The sequence below is a fragment of the Oryzias latipes genome, chromosome 5 (assembly GCF_002234675.1).
Source record: "Oryzias latipes chromosome 5, ASM223467v1".
NCBI lineage: Eukaryota > Metazoa > Chordata > Actinopteri > Beloniformes > Adrianichthyidae > Oryzias > Oryzias latipes.
In genome coordinates this window covers 6,755,329-6,780,491 of record NC_019863.2, presented here as the reverse complement: position 1 = coordinate 6,780,491, position 25,163 = coordinate 6,755,329, and the positions used below count along the sequence as shown (strand labels likewise).

Sequence of the window (25,163 nt, the reverse complement as noted above, 5' to 3'; positions counted from 1 at the left end):
TTTGGCTGATAATCGTCTTGCCACAAACTTTTCATGAGTAGTTGGTGAGTAGAAGTTCATGAAATGTGAGATTTTGTGTTTTGCTGCACGGAGAAGTTAAACCAGCCACACAAGAAGAAAATGTTTGTAGTCCTTTGCAGGATCGTGCAGCCCTGATCCTTAATGTTTCTTTTCCTTTTTTTTTGTCAACATTAATATAAAAGTTTTCGTCATTATAAGCATTATAAGAAGTTTCTATTGTTATTAACATCTGAACACATACCCTGACCGTAAAACGCTTTAGTGGAAGTAAGGAAACATTCATGCATACGTGGATGGATCGCATAGCGCCAAGGCTTCACATGGTGGAGTGTAAAAGTCTATGGTTGGTGTCAGAGATGATCCGTCAAATAATATATATGTTTATGTGTGACAGACAGGGCTGTGGGTGGTAGTTTGTCCCTCTTGGTTTACCATAGGTTAACATTCATGGCCAGCACCTGTCTGTTGAGCTGTGATTGGCCCATGAGGCTGATAAATAGCAGCTGTGGGAGTTCCAACTAGATGCTGGTTTCCTGGTTTGGCCTTGGTGAGTGATCTTGACATGTGGACCTTTTTTACTAAAGTTTTTAAGCATTTTTTTTCATCTCATGTTTAAGCTAAGCAAACCAGATGATGGTGTCAAATTTGTCAACATTCTCCGTCCACTGACACGCGTCCTGTGAACCATGATCAGGTCCATCAGACCCACTCATGTTCTTGTAGCATTTTTTTTTTTCATGATGGAGGAAACTCCTAAAGAAAATTGAGAATAAAATTGTATTTCTTTATTTAAATCATTGTGAATCAGGAATAGATGGAAAAAAATGCTGTTTGAAAAAGCTCTCAGTCCTTATGTGAAAGCAGCCTTAGGAAGAAGGAGGAAACAACCACAGTCACTGGGTGAGGGATTGAAAACTGATGTCTGCTGAACTTGTGAACAAGTTGTAGTAGCAAGAGGAGGTGAGGGGAGGTCTCTCCTGTTCTTTAAAGGGAGTTCAGCCTGGCTTTGGTTGGCTGGAAAAGTGTGATCGGTGAATCCTGTGGAGTTGAGGGTTTGTTGAAAACACATCGGTCCAGTCAGAGCTCACTGCTCTGTGGCTGTTTCTGAGGCCTCCATGCTGACACACACTGACCAGATGTTTCCTCACTCTGCCAGACACGCTTACCTTCAGCGCTAAACAGAACATGGTGGAACTGTTAGGCACAGAGTGTTGGGAAACAGAGCTCCTTAAGGGCGTGCTGAAACCAAATCCAGCTGAGCTTATTATGCAGAGGGCGGAAAACTGAAGAAAAAAGGGAGTTGAAACTCCAGCGTGGCAGGGAAGTTCATGTGTGATGGCGTAACAGATACGTTTGGGAAAAGCTTAAAAGAAACTAGAAGGATTTTTGAAAGAAAAGAGTACAGGAGCAAGTGAGTGGACTTGAACTGCTGTGGTTGGTGAAGCTGTGCAGGAGCCAGAGCGGCTGAGGGCGGGACAGAGGAAGTGTGGTTGGCTGCACAGCAGTTTAAAGGCTCATTGTTCTGACAGAGCAGCGGCAGAGGAAGCCCAGGAGTCGACATATGCTGGACAGCCTAGACATGGACACAGCTATGGACAAGGTAAAACATCCTGCCGTGGGCTGCTCGGGCGGGGTCAGAGGTTTCACTTGGTTTCTTTAGTGAAGGTTCAGAGGAACTCCTGCAATAAAGAGATTTTCTTGACTAAATGCTAGCGGTTTTGTTTTTGACAGACAGAAAAGAATCAACAAATCAGTTTAAATTTGTAAATTTTTACATTGTAACATCTGGGCGCACCTTACCTCGCGTAACTTCTGTCAACGTTCTGTTTTAAATTAGTTTTCAGAACAGGAACAGTGGAAGTATGTTCATAAAAACATCAACGGGAGTGCCATTCCTGTTTGGATGTTGAAAAACCTGTCATTTTAAACGTCTGTCAAATACATGAGAGCCTACAGGAGCTGAATGGATCTTTGATAAAAAATAAATCAGTGAACAGCTGCTCAAAGACCCATTCTAATGAAAATTGTGTTTTTAACATATTCTTGTAGCATTTTTTTTCATAATGGAGTAAACTCCTAAAGAAAATAGAGAATAAAATTGCATTTCTGAGTATTTCTTTATACAAATCATTGTGAATCAGGAACAGATGAAAAAATGCTGTTTGAAAAAGCTCTCAGTTGCAATGTAGAAACTAAAATGGGCAGAGTCAAAGTTTCCCTGCTCCACTCCATTCTGATGCATCCACTGTCAGACAAATAGATCCAGGAATGTTATTGTTTTTCCTCGTCTGAGCTAGATAGCTCTGATATTGCTTGCCATTTTTGTTGGGGGGGGGGGGGTTGCTCCACACTAACAGTCCTGCTCACAACTGAGAGGTGGGGAATTTCTAACACACTCCTGCTGCTCTGCAGGAACTACGTCCTAGAAAACCACACAGGTTTTTGGATTTTGTTTAAAAATTGCATCATTAATAAAAGACCACCGGGAACACTTTACAATAGATCAGAAGATGATTGAAGTGGGACTAATAAGTTTTGTGATCCTCCTCAGTGAACAACCAGTTTAAAATGACCAAGGGTGGAAACCTGCTGGAAACCAGTGAAGTTGGAGAATTTGACCCACTTTGTGGCACGTGGTGTTTACAAGGTCTCTTGTCTTTGCTAAATTCAACGTGTTGCACATATTGGACTGGAATGATGGACTGATCAGTTTTTGCTTCATCACATGTGTGTTGTCTGCTGTGATTGGGTGTGTTTTTACCTTGTAGTAAAAAAAAAAAAAAACCGGCCGTGTATAGATTGGTATATTCCAATATTGATTAAAATCAATTTATTTCAGTTTGAAATGAGATTTATGTGTATAAGTCGATTCGATTCACAACTTGCCTCAGATCGATCTGGTTGACTGTAGAACTACAAATCGATTCATCATTACACCCCTATTGAATCTAGAGCTGAAAGTTCTCCATGCATCTTCCAACCCTGCTTAATCCCTGGACAAGCAGTCAGTCCATCACAGGGTGAATTTTCTCCTCTATTATTAGCGCCTTTATGTAATGCTGCATCTGCAGGATTCAGAGCCATCTTTGCATACACCAAAGACCCCACATTCAGATATTTTTCTCAAATTTTCTTCGGCACAAAACTGGCATTTTTTCTGTCAACCACTTATTAAATGGCAATCATGGTCATTTTGTTTGGACACCACTTCCTCCTGTAATAAAGCTGCTGGTGGATCCAGAGGTCACATCACTCCGAGGCTGGAAGCTTGATGGATCAGTCCCACCTGTTGGGGTTTTGCTTCTGGTATTATCTGTACACCCCAGGGCTGGAAAAAGTGTCATCACCGGGATGAAAATAACTCCTCATTTATGCAGGTTGTCAAGACTGGAAGGTTTCTGTGGAACCAAACAAGTTTAGAGGGTCAACCACCGTCGTCCTCAGTTCTTTCAGTTCCTGCTGATGGATCAGGCTTCAGGTGTGGCAATTACGGTCACTTTTCTATGAAAAAATCAAAACCATCTCATGGATTACTGACAGCTGTGATTCAAAAGAGTCTAAAGGGTTTCATAGATTACCTCAATTTATTATAAAATATTAGCACAGTTGTATTCAAGGAGTCATTGCAACAATATGAATAACAGTTAAAGCTAATTGATTTTATTAGTCAACAAATAAGGTTTGTGTTGTTTTTTAGATAATGAGAAGAAAGCTGAGCTTAAGGAAGAGAATCGATCTGACCTCAGGATACATCTGCAAACATCTTCAGAGAATCTGTGCAACACCTGCCTCAATTAAATGAAACTGATGCACTAAACTCAACAGGAGTCAGTTATGCAGCAAATGCAATAACCCAGATTCAGTTTTGACCAAAGGCTGATCTCATGAACTTCCATTTCTAACCAGACCAGCAGTCTGTGCTACTGCTCAAACCTCAATCTTCTCTCTGCTTTCTCTTCCTGATGCTCTCTGCTTGCCGTTAAAACACATGTGTTGATGGTAAAAGAGATGGAAATGGCTCAGCTGTTCCTCTTGTCTCGTCTTTGTTTAAACTACAAGAACAGCAGGAAGTGTGCAGAAGTGCAGCGAGTGCAGCAGGTCCCACCTGGACTTTTGTATTGGCAGTGCCTCCTGCTCTGCTCTCCACATAGCTAACATATTTCAAATGACTTGGATAAGGTTCATGTGAGTCATGTGGAATTCACTGTGTCCAACTTATCTGATTTCTAAATATAAAGCTGCCGCAGAATCAGAATGTAGCCACAAGGGATCCCAAGACCAGCAAACCAAATATGTAAATCAGACCTATAATATCATTCCGGGTTGGTCGATGCCCGGATTAACAACTATTGTCATCGGTGCTGTTCACCAACAGGGTGTTGGTAGAAATTTGACTACTGTCTGGTTGGACGTTGATAAGTGATGATGAACATGGACATGTTTGCACAGGAAACAGAGGTGATTAGGAGGTGATGGGCAGGAGAGGAATTTAAAAGGACAGATGGTAGTTGATTTGGCAGAAAAAGATGGAAATGGCTTTAGTGAATATGCAAGAACATAGGGTGACCTATGAGAGTGAAGCACACAGACTACATCTTGGGTATATGTAATCTAAAGGAGATCAGTGACTGCAAAGTAGTGCAAGGTGAGAGTGTTTCCAGACAGCACAGGATGGTGATGTGTAGGATGACTCTGGTGATGAAGAAGATGAAGAAAGAAAGGGCAAAGGTAGAGAAAAGGACAAAGTGATGAAAGAGGAAGTACGTGGCATGACTTTTAAGAAGCAGTTAAAATAGACTCTGGGTGGTCAGGAGGTCCTCCCAGATGACTGGAGAACTACAGCTAATGTGATCAGGGAGACAAGTAGGAGTGTACTTGGTTTGTCATCAGGAAAAAAAGTTGATAAGGAGACTTGGTGGTGGAAGGAGGAGGTGCAGGAGTGTATACAGAGGAAGATGCTAGCTAAGAAGAAGTGAGTCATTGAGAAAACCTAGGAGAGTAAACAGCAGTACAGGGAGATGCAGCGCAAGGGAAAAATAAAGGTATCAAAGGCCATAAAAGGGACTTATGGTGATGTACATGCTGGGTTGGGTAGTAAAGATGGAGAGACTGACCTAGACAGATAAGCAAGGCGGAGAGACTGAGATGGGAAGGACATGCAGCAGGTTAGGGTGATTAAGGATAGGGATGGTAATGTATTGACAGATAAGTATGTTAGAGCAGTGCAGGACATGTATGAGGACTTTAAGTTTAAGACATTGGTGAGGTGTGTTGTAGAGGTGACAGGGGAGTTCAAGGTGGCGGTGGGATTACATTAGGGATCAACTCTGAGCCCTTTCCGTTTATAATGGTGATGGACAAGCTGACAGATGAGGTTAGATAGGAATGACCATGGACTATCATGTTTGCAGATGATATTAGGATTTATAGTGAGAGAAGGGAACAGGTGGAGGAGAACCTAGAGAGGTGGAGGTTTGCCCTGGAAAAGAGAGGAATGAAGGTTATCTGCAGCGAGACAGTACATGTTTATGAATGAGAGGAACCCAAGTGGAAGAGTGAGGTAACAGGGAAAAGAGATGAAGAAGGTGGAGGATTGGAAATATCTAGAGTCAACAGTCCAGAAACATGGAGAGAGTGGAAAAGTAGTGAGGAAGCGAGTGCAGTCAGGCTGGAATGGGTGGAGAAACGTGTCATGTAACATGTGTGATTGAAGAGTTTTAGCTCAAATGACAGGAAAGATATACAAACCTGTTGTGAGAGTAGTCGTGTTGTTGGGCCTAGAGACACTGGCACTGAGGAAAAGACAGGAAGCAGAGCTGGAGGTAGCAGAGATGAAGATACTGAGGTTTTCTTCTGGACTGACCAGAATGGATAGGATCAGGAATAAGGACATCACAGGGACAGCACACGTTAGAGGCTTTGGAGATAAAGCAAGAGAGGCCAGACTGAGATGGTTGAGACATGTCCAGAGAAAAGACAGTGAATGTATTGGGAGAACGAGGCTGAGTCTATGGATGTAGTAAATAGAAGAGAGGATGCAGAAGACAGGGTTAGATGGAGGAAGCTGATTGGCTGTTGCGATCCCTGAAGGGAAAAGATGAAAAATAATTGTAATCTGTGTGAAAGGAGACTAAATCATTGGAGCAGGTTTGTTGACTTTAAAAAACTATTGCATACTGAGCAGAATACACACAACCTCAGCAGAGTAAACAGTTTGGAGAAGGATCAGCAGCCTTTTTGGGGCAGAGATGGTGATGTCATTGGGTGGACAGATGAGATCACCTTGTGTTTAGTTTGTGGTTGTAATCTCATTTAATCCTTCCATACCCAAAGAGAAAATTCAAAAAAGTCTGTTTTCTTGTCCAAACCTGTGTAATGCTGCCTCATGGAGTTTGTAGCTTTTCTAGTGCATGGCTAAAGGTTATCGTCTTGGCTTAAAAAAACAATAAAACTAAGTAAGACCTAACATCTTTAGAATTAGAATTAGTTAAATAATCCTTTTTATGTTAACCCTTGTGCTATCTTATATGACCCCACCCTAACATTGACGTGTTCTCCCTACCATGACAAAGGTGGATAAAGGTGGAAAGATTTCATGTAATCCATGGACACCAGTGAAGATCACAAATCATTGAAGAAAAAAGGTTCAGCGCACTGTCTAGTGGGTCTAGATGACCCAACTCCCAATGTCAAAGTGCCTAGGATAGCACAAGGGTTGCTGTATTTGATGTGTATGGTCTCACAGCACAGCAAGCATGGGCAATCAGACATTCAAACGTACACACCATTCTATTGTTTACTATTTACAGTTTTATTAACTTTATTAAATGTTTTTGAGTTGTGATATTATTGTATGGCAAAACCATCTTTTCCTTTGGATAAAGTTCTCCTCCAGTTGTACGATCAGAATTTGAGGACAGCCAAGTATCAACAGGTTTGAGGCACAACAAACAACAAAGTTTGAGTGGAAAAGGACAAATGTTTAGGAGAGAGAAGCAGCTCTATGTGCCAGACTTGAAGTTCAGTTCAGTTTAGATGCAGTTTGACTGGAGGGTGGAGAAGGTCCTTGGTGGTGATTAGTTTGCAACCATTGTCTTCTTCGTGCTTAAGTCCAGCCCTAATGTCAGGTTAACTATTTGTGGTGATATATAGCTGGTCCCAAAGTTCTTTAGTCTGATTAGAGAAAACCACGCTTCGACCGTTGGTTGTTTTTTATTAACATGAAACCAGACAAATTATCACAAAAAAAAAAAGAAAGAAAAACAAATTACATTTATCAGAATACACATTTACAACACTGAAACGCTACAACCATGTGCCTTCTGATTGAAATTTCAGGAGTTGCTCATTTCATTTTCAGTCTTTGCCCAGCACTCCGCTCCCTCTTCTATCAGTCTGTTCTCTGCTCCCTTTCTTTGAAACACTGGTCCACAAGGCTCAATGTGACCCAACATGTGAACAGTCAATGTTCCACTTGACCACAATAGGTCGGTAACTAACAAAAATAAATGTAAATTTCATTTACAAAATGATAGATTTCTGAGGTTTAATAGGCTACTTTCTAGGTGACTGAGCATGTAAACAGAATCCTCCACATTATGCTTTAAGATCATGCTGAAAGGAAGCCAACAAGCGCAACAGACAGAGCTTTGTTAAACACCATGCCAACATGAAAAGGTTAGGAAATACTCCCTCTTATTCCAATCAGGTCAGACCATACTAATTTTTTTATCAAATAGGTTGCTGTAGACTCACTGGAAGATCCCAAAGCAGACTCATCATTTGCTTGAGAACTATGAAGAACAGAAAGAAATCCACCGTCTGTTTCATGTTATGTATCTTCTCAGATGTCTCTAGAGCCAAGAGCAGTGGGTGCTGCTGGAGATGTAGCAAGATGCCTCATATGCAAGGAGAGGTGCTCTGGATTTCAGCCACATATTTGGAGGTACAGCCCCTCGGTTTGTCTCACTTTTTTAAACCTAATTGCATAAAGACAACCACTAAAAAGAAACACAAGGGAGCGTATGAAACACCCGGCCATAAAACCAGCTCCTCTCTGTATCCTTCCTCTGAAGATGCAATCTACTACAAAGTGGTTTTCTGTAACAAACCTTAACTTTAACCAAAATCAAAGGAGCATGACTATAAACAATGTTTTTCAGCTAACAACAGAGAGTCCCATGCAGACTCTATTTTGGGAATAAGATTGTTTATTACAATTACGGTAGTCTTTTTCAAATATTGAATAAAGAGATCATTATTTTAAAAATCTGGTGTTGCGTGTTTTAATATATTTGGGTTTTTAGAGGTTTGTCATTTTCCATTTATAGTAAATGATTGAATGATCACTGAAACCATCTAAAAGTACACCAGACAAAACACATATAGCTTTACCTGACATAAATGACTTGTGAAGTTTTAAGAAGATGTCGTGGGACAGGCAGGAGGGTAGAAGTGACAAAAAAGTAAATAACTATCTTTATTTGGGACCTGAAACTGGGCCATTAACCAACACAGTTTGCCATTAGACCTCTGGAATTATGAACATTTCTGTATTTATTCACAGTCTTTGGTCGTAAAGCTAATTTTACTCCATCATATCATTCTGCCTATCCATCCATTTTCCAAACCCCTATTTCCCTTTTGGGGTCACAGGGTTGCTGGAGCCTATCCCAGCTACTGTTGTGCAAAGGCACGTAACACTCTGGACAGACTGTCATTCTCTAAACCTGAAGCTGGTGTATAATAAACAAGAAGGATTTAATTACACTGAAGCCAACCACAAAGAAGCTCTCTGAAACAGAAAAGAACTGCTTGTTTTTCTTCACCCCTATCCTGCATTATCTCTACATAGAAAAGCCTGCATGACGTGTGGCTGCAGCTCAGTGGACCACACGCCTGGAAGTGACGGAGAGGATGATCAGAGAATGGGCCGATTGCTGGCAGACTCACCTTACTCCCATCTAACAGCCAAAGTCAAAGGTGGTGGGGGGCTTCGCATGTACAAGAGAAATCGGATGATTGTGACAAACCCGGTGGTGTCAGGCAAAGACCCAACTTTCAACACTATAACATATGACTGGGCACCAGCAGGCCTCAACCAGAAACTGGTAAGGCATTTTCTCCCTTCTCCATACAAACTGTAGGTCTTTGTTATAAAGGATGGTTCCTTTTGAATCGTGAGCAGCAATGGGAATAAGATGAGCCGTCTTTTTTAGACAGAAAATCTCCTGGTTCACTGTAGATCTTCCAGTTGAACTCCCGCTGGTGCATACATTATGTGTAAGTTGTTCACGTTGGCGCAGTGGTAAAAAAGCTAAAATGTGAATGACATGCTAAGGTTTGGGTTTTAAATCTTAAAGAGAGCCCAGTTGGCTACCTGCCCCCTACATGTTACCACCTGTATCCAGTGTTGCCAATTTAGCGAATTTGTGCCGTCTCTGTCGACTAAAACCCCATCTAGCGACTTAGCTGCTTTTTAGGTGAATGCCTAAAAGCATTGGAAAAAAACACATCTCTCAAGTGTCAAAATCACTGTTTTTCAATGCAACTTCTTCTCTGCACTGCCACCAGAAGCTTATTTCATGGTTAAGCAGCAAAAAACTGTTCTTTTTGGGACCGTCAACATAGCCATGTAGACACATTTTCTTGACATCAGTGAGTCGTACGTGATGTCTTGACATCAAAGTAACATCATGATGTAATCTAGCATCTTTTCAGAGAACCAATAGTAACTTTTGGTGATTTGTTTTTGGCAATGCTACCAGTATCGTGCATAGTGCTCTGATCATTCTGCTGCAAGTACGTGTGGTTGCGCACATAAATTACGTCACACAGCTAACATATCCTGGGCCTTAGGGCTCGCTGAAAGGACTGTCATTTAAAGCCCTTGGTAAATCAGAGGCCATTTGTGAGCAGAGTGTTTGCCTAACAGTATGCTCTACCATTAGGGCTCTCCCTAGGGCCCCCACATAGCCAGAAGTCGTGACCCTTCGCAGGGACTTTCACAATCATAGGGTCCTATGAAAGCCTTACCCCTTCTTCCTTCAATTTCCAATTGATAAATGTTAGGCTCTCTTTGTAAATTTCACAAGATGCACTATAGCAAGGCCAGCCCAGGGTCCCCCTGTCCGCTGTCTCCCATAGCCTAGAGGCCCTCTGACCGCCGTCCTCCATAGCCCAAGCGCCATTTGATGTAGCTAAGAGGCCCTTTGATTGCCATACCCCGTTTCCCAGGGGCCCTCTGGCTGCCGTACCCTGCAGTGCATAATACGGCACTGAATACAAAGGAAGAGTGTAGAGTTTGCAGAAAAATTATTTTAACCAATAGGGTCCAAAACCAACAGACACCTGAGAACTCAGAGAACCTTCTTCAAAACTGCATTTCTAAATGCCAATTGTTATTGTGAATAAATCTTTTTTTTTAATTTTAACTTGTATTTTTTGTTGTGGTTGCAGTTTTTTGTGTTGCTTCGATTCAAATTTGTTCTAAAATTGTATATAGTTAAAAGATGAATTATAAATGCTAATTTTGTTTTTATCCTGTTTTTTGTACGTTTTATCTGGAAGGAATAAAAAACAGCAGTGCTAACCACTACCCCTAAATGCAGCCCTGCTAGAAAATTGTTTGTTGGAAATAATGGAAAATGTTATACGTGCATTCTGACAGGAAACGTTTCTCTGAGGAAGGTCTGAAGACAGAGAAAATACTTTTTTGAGCGGGAAAGTGATGTTTACACTGAAATACGCTACACCCAAATGTGGACGTGTGAGAAGCAGCTGAAACAAGAATTTATCATTTCCTCTCACTTTGTTGGTCCTGATCTTCACCAAAAACCACATCTAGGTAGTTTTCACATGTCTGTGCTCCCCCCAGGCAATGCAGTACATGGAGCTCCTTCCAGAAAGCCTTCGCCCTGTCTCTGGGAGTGTTGGATCGCTGGAGCGGCGCAAGCAGCTCCTCCATCAGCTTCCATCGTACGATCAGGACCCCATGAAGTGTCAGAGCCTGGCTAGTGAGGAGGAGGTATAGTTCTTCCTCACAAGTGCCTGAAACCTTTTTGGGACAAGGGATTATTGAAACTCTAACAAATGTGTACTTTTGCTCTGCAGATAACAGCTATGCTGTTGTTTGTGAAACAGTACAAGCAGGAAGTGCTGGGGGTGGGGGAGGTGGCCTTACCTGGTGAATCTGCAGCTCTGAAGGAAGCAGGCATGCTGAGGACAGCAAAGGAGTCTGGACAACCACAGGGCCACACCTCTGCCAGTGGCCTTACCCCCGCTGCTGATGGCTCCAATGGAACAGATGGCATGACCCAATATGTGAATGAGAGTACACTGGTACTTTTAAAAAACTACTAGATGGTGAAAAAAGTATTTATGTGAGGCTTTTCAAAGAGTCAAACTTTAGATACAGAAGGCTGAGATATCTCAATCTTCAGTTTTCGTAAGTTTGAAGATGAGGACAAATTTGTGATAAAAAAAAACGAATTTAGTGTCTAAAGAATGTAAAAATTGTGACTCAATTCAAAGTTGTAAACTGTTGGTGTCTCACCCGACCAGTTCAACTGAACTGCAAAGGTTTCCTGGGCCTCAAAATGGTCTCTTAGTCTGGTTCAGTAGACACAAAATCAGAAAGGACGGCCATCTCAATACTTTAGATTTACTCTGTTGGTGTTACTCCTTCTGACTGCACGGCAGAACTCCCAATCACTGATCATTTTTTAGTTTCATTTAACATTCAGCTTCCTCTCAAGAAATCTAAGACCCCTCGCCGAATCTCCTTTTGTGTTATTCAGGACATAAACAGAGACTCATTCTCCTCAGCTTTGAATCAGTTTGTAAATTGTTGTAATTTTTCCATTTTCACTCTTGATAAGCTTGTTACTCTCTAACTCTAGACTTCATCAGATTTTAGATTCATTTGCTCCACTAAAACTTCGTTCAGTCTCTTTTTTCACCTCCACACCTTGGTTTACAAAAACTTGAATGACTCTACAGAAAATCTGGGTTACCTTTCACATGGAGATGTACATATCATACATACTTCACTATAAGAACTCTGTTTTGCACAATCTAAATCCAAATACTACTCTGTTAACCAATTCCAATGAAAGAAACTCTAAGACTTTGTTGTCACTATTTGCACGCATTACCAAGCCTCCTGACTCTGCTTCCCCACTTGTACTCTAAAGTTCTTTTGGGATTCTCTTAAGTCCTATTTTAACAGTAAGTTTCAGAAGATTCACCAGAACCTTGGTTCTACCTCATGGGTAACCCTTGTGCTATCCTAGGCATTTTAACATTGGGAGTTGGGTCATCTAGACCCACTAGACAGTGCTCTGAACCTTTTTTCTTCAATGATTTATGATCTTCACTGGTGTCCATGGATTACATGAAATCTTTCCACCTTTATCCACCTTTGTCATGGTAGGGAGAACACGTCAATGTAAGGGTGGGATCAACTAAGATAGCACAAGGGTTAACTATTATACCTGACATTTCTCAACCTGTATCTCTTTTCTCCTCCTTCCATTATCCCACTAACTTCTGAATTTTAGATCTAATCAATAAGTTAAATCATCCACCTATAAGCTTGACTCTCTCCACATTCCTCTTGTTAAAGCCTTCCGCCCTTCTTTAATTATGGCCCACAGCAGTCACTGACTGCAAGGACCACATTAAAAAAAAGTTTGCGCCTTTGAGCGAAAATTTAACCCCCACCACATCCGCGAAAACTCACCAGAACTTGCACACATCTAGTACCCAGTGAAAATGAACAGTGAACGACTCCCCACCATGATATTAACATCACTGCGAGTGAAACCGTAAAAAATGAATGGGCCAAAAATCAGTTATGGAGGTCAAAAAAGATATTTTTAAAATACAATAACGAAACCAAGCACGTGTCGGGGATAACTTGTTTCTTTCCTCCATCTGTCCTGATTCTCTCTCTTCTTGTCTTTCTCTCCATCTCCACAGCTGTGTGACATAAACATTGCATCAGAAAGATTTTAGAAGAACACAGTGACTAAACTACATGTAAAAATATAACCTTATTTTTCATTTAAATTATACTTTTGTTGGATATCAATTAGGGCTGGGATAGAATACTATAGATTTCTTAATTGTTGTCAAACATCTCCAAAGTTCAACTAAAATCCAAAGTGTTGTTCAGCCAAAGTGATATTAAAAGCAATAGGCTGTAAACTAGTCACTAAAAAGACAATAATTATCCAAATGTTTAACAATATAAAGATAAAAAAACACCATCTAACCCACATCACACATCCTTCTCCCTACTTCTTCCCATAGGAGCAGCTTTTATCTTTATTTAGTGCTGTTACAGTCATAGGATAAGAAACTTTTTCAGTATTGGTACATCTAGTTAAAGAAATTATTTGTCTTTCTGAAACAAAATCACCAAAAACAAGCTCCTTTGTTTTTCTCATCATAGCTGGTGATACTGAAAATCCTGCTCAATACAGTTGCAAGACACTTGTAACCATTTTACTAGTAGCTTAGCTAGCCTGAATGCTTTCATGCGAGTTTTTAACACTACTATAACTTACCTGCTGTCTCTCAACCATTCAGAGAAACTTTTCTTCATTCCTACCACATCCTTTTCCTTCGCCCTCTTGTCTTTTCTGTTTTGAGCCCCCGATTGTTTTTTCTTTTGCTTTTCCATCTTTCCCGCGCTGTCATCAGACAATTACATGATTCAAATAAAAACAATCACCGCCGCGCTCTAGCGCATCTCCATGAGAATGCCCTGGAGCGCGGTCTCTGTGCAACAGGAGGAGGAGCGGCAGGGGCGCCCAATCAGTTATGATGTGCTTCTGTTACAGATCATATCATTTATATGTGCACAAACAGCGGTTAAATTAAAAAATATGGACTATAAATAATTTTTCCCAACTTCGGTTTTGCGCCCTCTGTAGCCTGGCGCCCCTATGCATACCCACTTTTTGCTCCCCTGTCTGTAACTCACAGTCTGTGAAGAAGGTCAGAGTTTTTTTGCACACGAACAAATACTAGACGAGCTCTAACCTAGGCCACCACAAAAGTTCTGTCTGGGATTTGCATTTTTAATTTAGCTTGGATTTTATGTCGGCTAACATTTTCAAATGATTTATTATGAACAGTAGATTTTTGTGTTAAAAAGCTTGATATGTTTGTTGAGCATATGTGAAAGTGTATCTTCTTATCTGTAATTGTGTGCAGTGACATGAATGATCAACTAAGCTTAACTGAGATGGTTAAAGTTCGTCAAGTTGGTTAAATGTCAATAAAATGGGATCTCACCCATTAGCTTTTTGCTGTTTTAAATCCCCCTGAGTGTGTCCAAATGTAAGCATTCTTCCTAAACTTTCCCATTCTGCTTTTCAGCGGTGTTCTGGTTGTAATGAAGAGGTTGCCAAGGAGAGCCCAGTTGTTTATGCTGAGCGTGCTGGTTACGATTGCGCCCTGTGGCATCCCACCTGCTTCAGATGTTCAGAGTGCAACCAGAGTTTGGTAGACCTGGTCTACTTCTGGTCCTGTCAGAAACTGCTCTGTGGACGACACTACTGCCAGTCGGTGTGGCCAAGATGTTCAGGCTGTGACGAGGTGAGAGGAGTTCTGCAGATGTTCTGTAGACCTATTTCAAGACCAATTTCAGCTTCACAGCCCCCTCCAGGCTCTGACTTAGCTTTACTGTGTCTGTTTGTGTTAAACAGCTCAAACATAAAGTCTGTTTCTGTCTACGAGCACCATCAGTCTTGTGTTACGGGAACATGAGGACTGTGATGAGGGGACTCGAACACCTTTCTATGGAAAACAAATCAGCTTTTCCAGCATTTTTAGGGGATACCAGCTAACCAAAGCAGGACTAGATATAAAAAAGTTATAAGAATATTATCAATACTAAGAGCACGGAGCACATTATAGAGCTGGGTTTTGAGTCATGTTGTCTGATTGACCTCATCCTGGTCATTGCATAGCTCAGGGTTTAAGTTAAAAAAAAAATCAACATCCTTTTTTGTGTATAATTTATCTAAAATATAAATTAAAATTTTTCTACAAATTACATCTTATTAGCATACAGATGAAAAAAATGAATTTTAGATTGTTAAATGTTACTTTTGGTCAGAAGAGCTTGACTCTGTAAAATCTAACAGAAGTGATACGAATCAGTTTTACAGCATTATTAGAAATAAGCCAAAGTGTTGGTTAAAGTATGTCCAAATTGGTATCTGTAAACCCTGGGTTACAACACAGTATTAAAAAAGCACCAGAACCACCAGGAGGATTGAGAGTTCTGACACAAGCCCGAGTCATGGACCAGATGCTGGTGGACACTAGGCCACTGCACGGCCATAGTGCCTCTCATCCACACAACTTATTCAACCCTTCAATAAAAACAGACAGATTCAAAGTGGTTTTGGGTTCTCCAGTCAGATAATTCCAAATGTTCTTATTGGTCATGACGGATGCCCTGTTCTCCAGGACGGGAAGGGACTTCCAGTGAGCTCTTAGGGTAAAGGAACTTCTTTTTGTGTGAGATGAGGGGAGTAGAAGTGCAAATGGGACGATCGTCTTCATGTACTGATGGAAACATTAATGCTTAAAGGTTTCAGTGCAGCATCTGACCCTCACAAGTCCTCAAAAGGCTTTGCTGTTTGAGTGGGACCATGCAGAACCCCGATTGTTGCTTTGCAGCTGCAGGGCTTCATCCTGGAGGAGTCTGACCTGCTGAAGACCACAGCGTTCACCAGGAGAAGATCTGGAGCTTCACGAAAACTCCTTTCAACTGCAGCAGGAAAACGTATTCAAACAAAACTCCTCAATGACCTGACATCTCCATCTTCAGTTTAGCGGGAATGCTACACATTTGTTATCCTACAGGTCTGCTGAAGGTCTCGTGGTTTAAAACCTGCTCCAAACATCACAAAATAAGCTCAGTGGATAAAACGTTTTTCACTTCCATGGTTTGTAGAGCTGTCAGGGTAACTGCAAGTCTTTTAGTAATCATTCTATTTAACTTTACAATGTGACAAATTTGTGTGAAAACAAGCAAAACACAAACCTGTAGATGTGTCAGAATTTACAAAGTTTATGGCTTCATTTAAAATGGGATCTTTTCTGCACCCCTCCCCCCAACCCGCTGTCTCTTCTCAGCTCATCTTCTGCAGCTCTTTCTTCACCTCCAAAGATGAACAGACGTGGCATCAGGAGCATTACTGCTGCTGGAGATGCGGATGCAGCCCGGAGACACCCTGCCAGCACTGACGCACAACTACAATGCACACACACTCCACAAACATGTAAACACAAACTCCTGTAAAACAGGGAAGTGTTGCTGGAATAAACCTTTTGCATTTGGTGAGTAGATCCATCAGAGTGCAGAATTTCTAGGTGACATGCATCTTGAAATTATGCAAAAGGAAGCATCAGAAGGAAAACATCAATAGTTGCGTGTTTCAGAAATTTAGGTCCACAAAGAAAATGAACGAGCCACTTAAAATGTTAGAGTTTCAAACATAAAACATTTGTTCTGAAGCAGAGGATCCGTTAGTGGAGCTCTTTAGATAGAAAACATGCAGTTGACAGAAATGCACGTAAAAGAAATATTTACGCCTCAGCTCTTAAACTGTTAGGAGACAGATCTGCCAGACTGAAGGTGTGGTTTGAACAGACAGCTGGATGAAGTCACTTCAGCCACGGATCAAATGTTTTCATGTCAAAGAAAAGCCCCAGCTCAGAAGGATGCACCCACATGCTTGGTGCATTCTGAATCAGAAAGGAAGATTTTTCTTCTGGTTCATGAGAGGGGGCACCAGGAGGGGTCATGGCAGCCCCGCAGAGAAGACCCTGCTCGGATCTGGACTTGATCATCAACCCATACAGAAGAAGCACATGAACTACAGACTTAATTTTACTACAGATGAGACTGCTGCATGCTCAGAAACCAGCAACCTCTGAACTTTTATTGTTTGTAATTTGAATCTTTATTTAAAAAAATTGTAACAACAATTAGCTAACATTTAGATTATCTGATGGACATTGTAAAGTTTTCTGAATCTTTAAAGACTTTACATGTACCTTCATCTTTATTCGTAAGCTCTATGACTCACTCTGGTATTATTGGCATCAGGCATTATTTCTTTGTTTTTTTATTTTTCCAGTTTTGAAACTGTAAAGTGTTTGCCCTTTCATGAACTGGAAATGACAGATCATTTTTCATTGTGTCTCTCTGGTTGGGTATTCATAACTGGATGTGGATTAATCGTAGACAAACGCTGATCCATTTTGAAGGGTTTCATCTTCAGGCTGGTAAAATGCTATGTAAACGGTTCCAACCCTAAACCTCATCTGATCCCTTTGAAGAATATCTACCCTATATGGTCCAATAGTGGCCGGTCTCCAATAAACTCCAGGTTTAACAGATGTTCGTTACTTTAGGCACCGATCTCTAAGAACCCCCCCCCGAATAAAACACTTGCAACACAAAAGGAGGATGCATTATTTGGCAGGTCATTTCTGCTGGTTACAGAGAGTCCCTTCCTCTCCTAATTCAATTTAACCCTTGTGCTATCCTATGACTCCAACCTTACATTGACGTGTTATTCCTACTACTATGACAAAGGTGGATAAAGGTGGAAAGATTTCATGTAATCCATGGACACCAGTGAAGATCACAAATCATTGAAGAAAAAAGGTTCAGAGCACTGTCTAGTGGGGTCTAGATGACCCAACTCCCAATGTAAAAGTGCTTAGGATAGCACAAGGGTTAAATATGATTTTCAGTCATCATTCTGTCCCGTTTGGCCTCCTGTGGCCAAACATGTTCATGATTGTGAGCATGTTAATGACACATACCTTTGTGAAGGAATTATATTGAAATGCCAAATGATACAGAAAATGATACAGATCCCTTGAAAGAACTCAGACCTCTCAGTCCAGAAGAGAGCAGTGCTAGGAACAGCTAAGATACTGCAGGACCCTCAAGCTCCCAGGCCTCTGCTAGAGGACCTGAGCTTGGGTGAGAAACCACCCACGGAAAGGTGAGAGAGGCGTTTTAGTGAACAAAGACGTGATCGCACTGGATGCAACTACGCTGTACATGCACATTCCTGCGACGGGGGAGGCAATTCTCGGCAGGCATGCAGTTCTCACCATCATACCGGTTACCAAATTTTTGGAATAAATGCTGGGGCTACCATTGGAAGAAATACAGTAATAACCTGTACCATACTTAACCCTTGTGCTATCTTAGATGACCCCACCCTTACGTTGACGTGTTCTCCCTACCATGACAAAGGTGGATAAAGGTGGAAAGATTTCATGTAATCCATGGACAGCAGTGAAGATCACAAATCATTGAAGAAAAAAGGTTCAGAGCACTGTCTAGTGGGTGTAGATGACCCAACTCCCAATGTCAAAGTACCTAGGATAGCACAAGGGTTACACAAAAGGACTTGATGGCTATGACTTAGGAAACGGTAACATGCGTTTTTGTATGGTTGACCTTTGTGAGTTCATTTTGAGTTGTTTCCTTTATTGATTTGCTTGTTTTTGGTTTTATTCTTGTTCCTCATTCAATTGTTTCTTTTGCTGCCTGGCTTTCTGTAAAAACATGATCCAAATATTCTATTGTGTTTGTTTCAGACATACACAATAACGAAAAAGAAAAAAGATTTCTGCATGTCAGCTTTTCTTAATTTTACTGCCAAAAGATGTTTCCTGCATAAACATGTGTTTTTAAAAAATAAACAGAGGATACATATAACTGCTCTTCTTTTGTAAAACTTTACTGATGGTAAAATGTTGTCGAACTAAACACCAGTTGTAGACATCGAGACAGGCTCAGGTGAAGGAGAGCGCCTGGTGGATGGACCTTTTCCCATGAGTCCCTGCTGAGCTTAGTCCATATTACCAGGAAGTTACTTGAGATAAAATCTCTTTTTTGAGAGAGACCTGGCAAAGAGGCATTGGCGCACCCCCCCCCCCCCCCAGCAATCCCCAGCTCAGATTTAACCCTTGTGCTATCCTATGATCCCACTCTTACTTTGACGTGTTCTCCCTACCATGACAAAGGTGGATAAAGGTGGAAAGATTTCATGTACCGGTAATCCATGGACACCAGTGAAGATCGCAAATCATTGAAGAAAAAAGGTTCAGTGCACTGTCTAGTGGGTCTAGATGACCCAACTCCCAACGTTAAAGTGCCTAGGATAGCACAAGGGTTAATCAACTCCCCCAATGCCAGATCTGGAGGACATGACCCACCCCGATCAACCCAGTCACACCCACAACAGCCACCGGCCCATTCAACCCAGATCGTGGCAGGAGGCAAGGTCCAACGTGACCACCATCGTCCTGGTGTGTACGTGTGTGTTCAGATGCTAAGGGGATGTGGTAAAATTGGTGGAGTGGGGACAAAATGGATGCCTCTGTCCTCCAACGGCGGCATCCAATCCCCCAAACACTCCCTCCAAAGGGCCTTCATGTGTGAAAGTGTGCATCATGGTGATCGATCTGTAGTATATGTGCTAAAAAGAGGTGCATTTAAAATTGGTGGTTCCCTTCACCAATGATCTCAACGTGTCTAAAGCAATTAATATCGGGGGGGAGGTCTCAGAATTTCAGGTCTCAGAATGTCTTGCACATCACTTAATCCAGCAGCACATTAAACAACAAGTTCTATAAACTTCCATCAAGGTATTTTTTTTAATCATTTTTCGTCAGAATTTAATGCACTCCCCCCCGTACAGATCAACAAAAGTGTTTGCACCAAACTTGGGATATAGAAAAGTCTTTGATCACCATATGATCCACAAACAAATTGTCTGCACATCTGATCTTAAAATTTTGTGCAGGCCACCCTGGGCCGTGCTGCAAGGGATAACCTAGCTAGGACCCCAGTGCCTCCCCAGCAGCCGGGGAATATACAGGATGGGTTTGTACCGGTGGGAAGGAAGCATAGTACTAAATGCAAAAACTTTCTGATAGCTCTAGTCGTGCAACCTGACAACCTGGAAACAGGACACGTTTACAGCTCTCTTCTGAGCTTCCTTTAGCGCTGGTGAAAACCCCATGCAGAGGTAGTCAAGTAGTTCCTAGCGTTAGCTTTTGTGCTGAAAGGCTGAAAGGAGTGAGACACAGAAACCTCAATACCAACAAGCAGAATTTATGATTTAATCAAATGTGGTTTATTAAACATTAGATCCATTTCCTCAAAGTCCCGTTTAGTCAATGAGTTATTGATAACACGTTTATAACTCCTTTGAAAACATATAGTCTATAAATCACCCTAACAGAAGGACTCAAAAAGCTGTTTTATTCATAATTATTTATTGCCCTCCTGGCCTGTGTGCAGAACTTTTGACTGAGCTTTCTGACTTTCTATCAACTACTGTGGATTTGTGTTACCAGTCGTTTCCAGACAAAATAAAGGCTGATGTTATTCCCACATATTAACGTGCAGCCAAGATGCAGATTGTGGCATTGACCGCATGGATATTAAATTCATCCAAGGCTAATGTTGTTGTTAGCACGTGTTAACCTACTCCTAACCCTTCTTCCCGCTTTGTTCCGCCACCAAAAAAGCACTGAACACAGATTAAAATAAATTGATGAGCGAACAGGCGCTTAAATAATCAATAACGATAATAAAAGCACATTCTGCGAATGTCCATATGATTTATTCCTTTTTTTTTTTTTTTTTTTTTTTTTTTTTTTTTTAACTTGTCCTGTCCAACAGCTGGGCAGACAGACGAGAGCTGAGGGCCTCTTGTGTTGGACATATTTTGCTTTAACAAGAGGGGTTATTAATCTTCTGACAAACCAGAGGTATGTCTGAATAAACCCCTTTTGTAATTGAGGCCAAACTTTATTAATTTCAATCATGTCTGAAAATCTTTGGTGTTGGACCGGACGGAAAAGGAAAGAGGGGAAGAAGAGAGAGGGACGCTAGAGAGAGGGGGGGGTAGGGGGTGATAATAGGAGGGGAAGGGGGATAAGACCATGAAGCAGCATACAGCAACAAGTTTACTGGTTGTTAATCATTATGGTAAGGTTCAAATGCAGTACAAAAAGGGCGGGGCCCGTCCACACACACACTCAAATGTTATAAACACACCTGCTAGCTGCAAAAATGTCCACCTGTCGACATGTACACAAAACAGATAGTGTTCACACACGCATACTTATGCCTTAAAACCAACTAGTGTGAAACATTTCAGTCATTCAGTCATGCAAGCTATTAGTGCAAAGGTGAGCTAACACCAGTGCTCAGGTGAGGTTTTATGTTCTTCTAAAATGGATGGTGGAACGTGAAAAGAAGGAGGGAGAGTGCCCAGCCATCCCCACCCCAAGACCCCCACCGCAGCAGCAGCGGCAGCCGGAATCCCCCCAACGCCACACGGGAACCGGCAGGGAACAACCGCCGCCCGGGCGACCAAGCCCGCCACCCAGGCCAGGGCCAGCAGGGCCGCCGCAAGGCCCCCAGAGCCAGAGGCCAGGGAAGCACGGAGGGAAAGAGAGCGCCGCCCCAGCCCAACCAGGAGAGCAGCCCCCCCGCCGCGCCGGGAGAACCCAACGCAGAGCCCCACCGGAGAAGGACGCCCACAGCCCCAAACGAGCACCCCACCACCACCCAGGAGTTCCGGGCATCCCCCCGCCCCAACCCCAGGTACGAGCCAGGACCCACCAAGGGAGACCCGCTCCGCACTCCAGGCAGCCATCCGCCCGGCCCACGGTTGGTCCAGGGAGGAGCGAGGCAGGGGGCCCGCCGCCCCCGCCCAGGAGGGGGGAACCCCGGGGAAAAAAAGAGGGCCCACAAGGGGTGTTATAAATATGGCCCGACCAGGCTCGGCCACAGTTGGAAATTTGGCGGGGCCCAGCACTCAGGAGCAAGGACCAGAACCCACCCCCCAGGGACCAGACACCCCCGGCTCAGATGTAATGTGAACTCCCCCACCGCGCGGAGAGAGCACCGCCGGGCCCAGGAAGCCGGCACCCCAGGGACACGGCCGCCGTTGCAAAGGGGCCCGCACCCCCCACCAGGGAAGAGGCAGGGGACAGATGGACCCAGGTCCCACCTTCCTTGCAAAATGTGTGTGCGTGTATGTGTGTTTGAGATGGTGTGTGTGTGCATGTGTGTGTGTTTATGTTGGGATGTATATATTGAGGGGGGAGGGGTGTGTGTACTAAGGGGGGTGCAGTTAAAATTGGCGGGTAGGGCACTAAGGGGACATCTCCTGATTACTCACAGTGACGTCCCCTCACCCTCCCCACCAAGGGGCCCTAAATGTCTAAGGTGCGGTTAAAATTGGCGGGTAGGGTGCTAGGAGGACATCCGCTGCTTGCTGGCAGTGATGTCCAAGCACCCCCCCTACCAAGGGCCCTACATGTCTAAGGTGCAAGTAAAACCGAAAGAGGGGGGGCCCACTCCATACGGCAACCATAGGAGGGGGGCCACTGCCTAGTAAACCCCCCCCCAAGGCTCATCGCAGGCTAAGCCCCCCACCCCCTCACCCTATTATGAGGTTATATGAGGAAGGGGGTAAGTTGGGGACAACTGATAGACTGTCCCCCGGTGGTCAAACAGCTGTCCCCTGCCCCCCCCCACCATATGATTTATTCCGACCGAAAGTGTAGCGTATGTAAACGTGTTATAATTGGAAAAAGTTTTTCTGGGCCCGTGTACACGGTTCAATTCTAATCCAATTTTTCATCCGATCGAAGATATTTTGCACATGTAACTGCGGCTTTAGACTCAATCCCCACTAAGCTTGTTAAAGAAACCTTCCCCCTAATTAATGAATCCATATTAACTATAATAAATACCTCTCTAAAACATATTATGTGCCAGAATCTTTCAAATATGCAGTTGTTAAACCTCTTCTGAAAAAGCCCAGTTTAGATCTTAGGAACTTGGTCAACTATGGACCAATATTAAATCTACCCTTTATTTCAAAAATCCTAAAAAGAGTCGTAGTTTAGCAGCTTTACGGCCACCTACAGGAAAATAGCCACTCTGAAGATTTTCAGTCAGGGTTTAGACCTCACCACAGCAAAGAAATATCACTAGTTAGAGTCTCTAATGACTTATTGTTGGTGTCAGAAAAGGGACTACTTTCTATTCTGGTCCTGTTAGACCTCAGTGCAGGTGACACTATCGACCACAGTATTCTACTCCAAAGATTAGAGCATGACATAGGGATCAGAGGATCTGCCCTCCAGTGGTTTAATTCCTATTTATCCATTAGGTACCAGTTTGTTACATTAAATGGACATTCCTCGCAGTGCACTCTAGTTAGCTATGGAGTCCCACAGGGCTCAGTTTTAGGACCCATCCTGTTTATGCTTTATATGCTGCCCTTAGGAAACGTAATCAGGAAACACAGCATTAGTTATCACTGTTGTGCGGATGATGCGCAGTTGTATTTATCCATTAAAACTGACCGGAATGACAATATTGAGCACATGTGTCAAATTTGGCCAACAGTGTAATTCAATTCAATTCAATTCAATTCAATTCAATTCAATTCAATTCAATTCAATTCAATTCAATTCAAATTTATTTGTATAGTCCAAATAAACAACAGTCGTCTCGATGGGCTTCGTAATTGGTCCACAAGATCACATGAAATGTGCATTAGAGCTGGCCCGCGGTATATACTGTACCATTGAAACTACAAATGGGAACCTAAACAAACCGTGCTTATCGCATATCTGCGGTTTTTACGTCACTTACATTAACCTAATCCTAACCGTGACATTTGAAGACGTAATTATTGTTGTTAACGGTTGTTTTAATATCTTAAAAGAATGGTAATGCCCACCGGACGGTGACGCATTTTGTCCAAAAAACAAGACCCCGGAAAGCGGGGCTGTTCTCCACACTTGGGGAAGAGATGGGAGCAAAGTACTCAGCTGTGTTGTTCCACAGTGAGGCCAGGTGGTTCTCTCTCTCTTCGAGCTCAGAAAAGAAATCCTGGTGTTTTTGGGGGAGGAAGATATGTATAACATTGCCAACAAGTTTAATGATGATCACTTTCTGATGAAACTGGCCTATCTCTGTGATATTTTTGGAAAGCTGAATGATTTAAATCTTCAACTTCAAGGCAGAGACTCACACCTCCCTCACCTGGCAGACAAAATCAGCGTATACACTTGTAAACTGGAGATGTACAGCAGGCGACTTGATGAAGGAAACACTGATTTATTTGAGAATCTGAGTGAACTTGGTGACAGGAATAATTCTTGCACCACCACAATAATTCCATGTCTCAAAGAGCACATGTCTACCCTGCGAGGATTCTTTCTAAAATATTTCCCAGACAACAGTGCTCAATAAGACTGGCTGAGAGATCCATTTACGCAGTAGCAGCTGCTGAGCAGGACTTGAGTTGCAGTAACAAACCTGCAACTACCTTTTGACAAGATGTATAGCCCAGGCAGTCACATTGCAGCCATTAACACAACTTTTTGTTTCTTTTTGCACATAGGTTCAATGTTATTGTTCTTACAAAGTGAAAGTTCCTTTATTTAGTTTTTTCTAGTCTTTAGCAGCAGGAATGTTTAAGATTATGATATGGTGTTAAAGTTTAACATATTTGGCTTATCTTGTCAGCATTTTTCTGCGGTGGGTGGGGAATGAACACTTTTCCTCCTCCAAAGGGGGGAACAAGAGAAAAAGTGTGAGAACCCCTGATATAACATAAGAAGACACTATATGAAAACTTTAAACATTACATATCAATTGCAGTTAATCTTTTAGTAAATATTGAGTTTGGCCTGTGACTTTACTTCACTGCTTAATTTTGGCCCACTGTGAATTTGATTTTGACACCCCTGATATAGAGAAACTTAATGCCTGCATTATAGACATCAAGACCTAGAATTATTTACTTCTAAACCCAGAAATAACTGAGGTTGTTATACTAGGTCCTAAAAACCTGAGAGATGCTCTGTCTGATCGGATAGTCTCCCTGGATGGCGTGAATATAGCCTTCAATCCCACGGTTAGAGACTTAGGGGTTTTATTTGACTAGGATTTATCATTTAAGGCTTGCATTTCACAGCCGTTTAAAACTGTATTTTTTCACCTGCGCAATATAGCTAAAATCAGAAATACATTAAATAAATGTGATACT

The 25,163-nt window shown here is 42.3% G+C and overlaps 1 protein-coding gene across 3 annotated transcripts; it reads left to right on the top strand.

The window, feature by feature from the left end:
• Positions 1–1,208: 1,208 nt before the first annotated feature.
• Positions 1,209–18,790, top strand: lmcd1 (LIM and cysteine rich domains 1). Of its 3 annotated transcripts, XM_020703097.2 has the most exons (8): positions 1,209–1,621; positions 3,399–3,499; positions 7,869–7,966; positions 8,876–9,131; positions 10,898–11,047; positions 11,134–11,361; positions 14,410–14,628; positions 16,180–18,790. In XM_020703097.2, exons 3-8 carry the CDS (start codon positions 7,869–7,871, stop codon positions 16,288–16,290), a joined length of 1,062 nt encoding a protein of 353 aa, XP_020558756.1. In that variant the 5' UTR covers positions 1,209–1,621; positions 3,399–3,499; the 3' UTR covers positions 16,291–18,790. The 3 variants fall into 3 exon arrangements, with proteins under 3 accessions (XP_020558756.1, XP_023810589.1, XP_023810590.1); XM_023954821.1 differs by lacking the exon at positions 3,399–3,499 and having other exon boundaries at positions 1,210–1,621; XM_023954822.1 differs by lacking the exon at positions 3,399–3,499 and having other exon boundaries at positions 1,333–1,621; positions 11,134–11,343.
• The last annotated feature ends 6,373 nt before the right edge of the window (positions 18,791–25,163 follow it).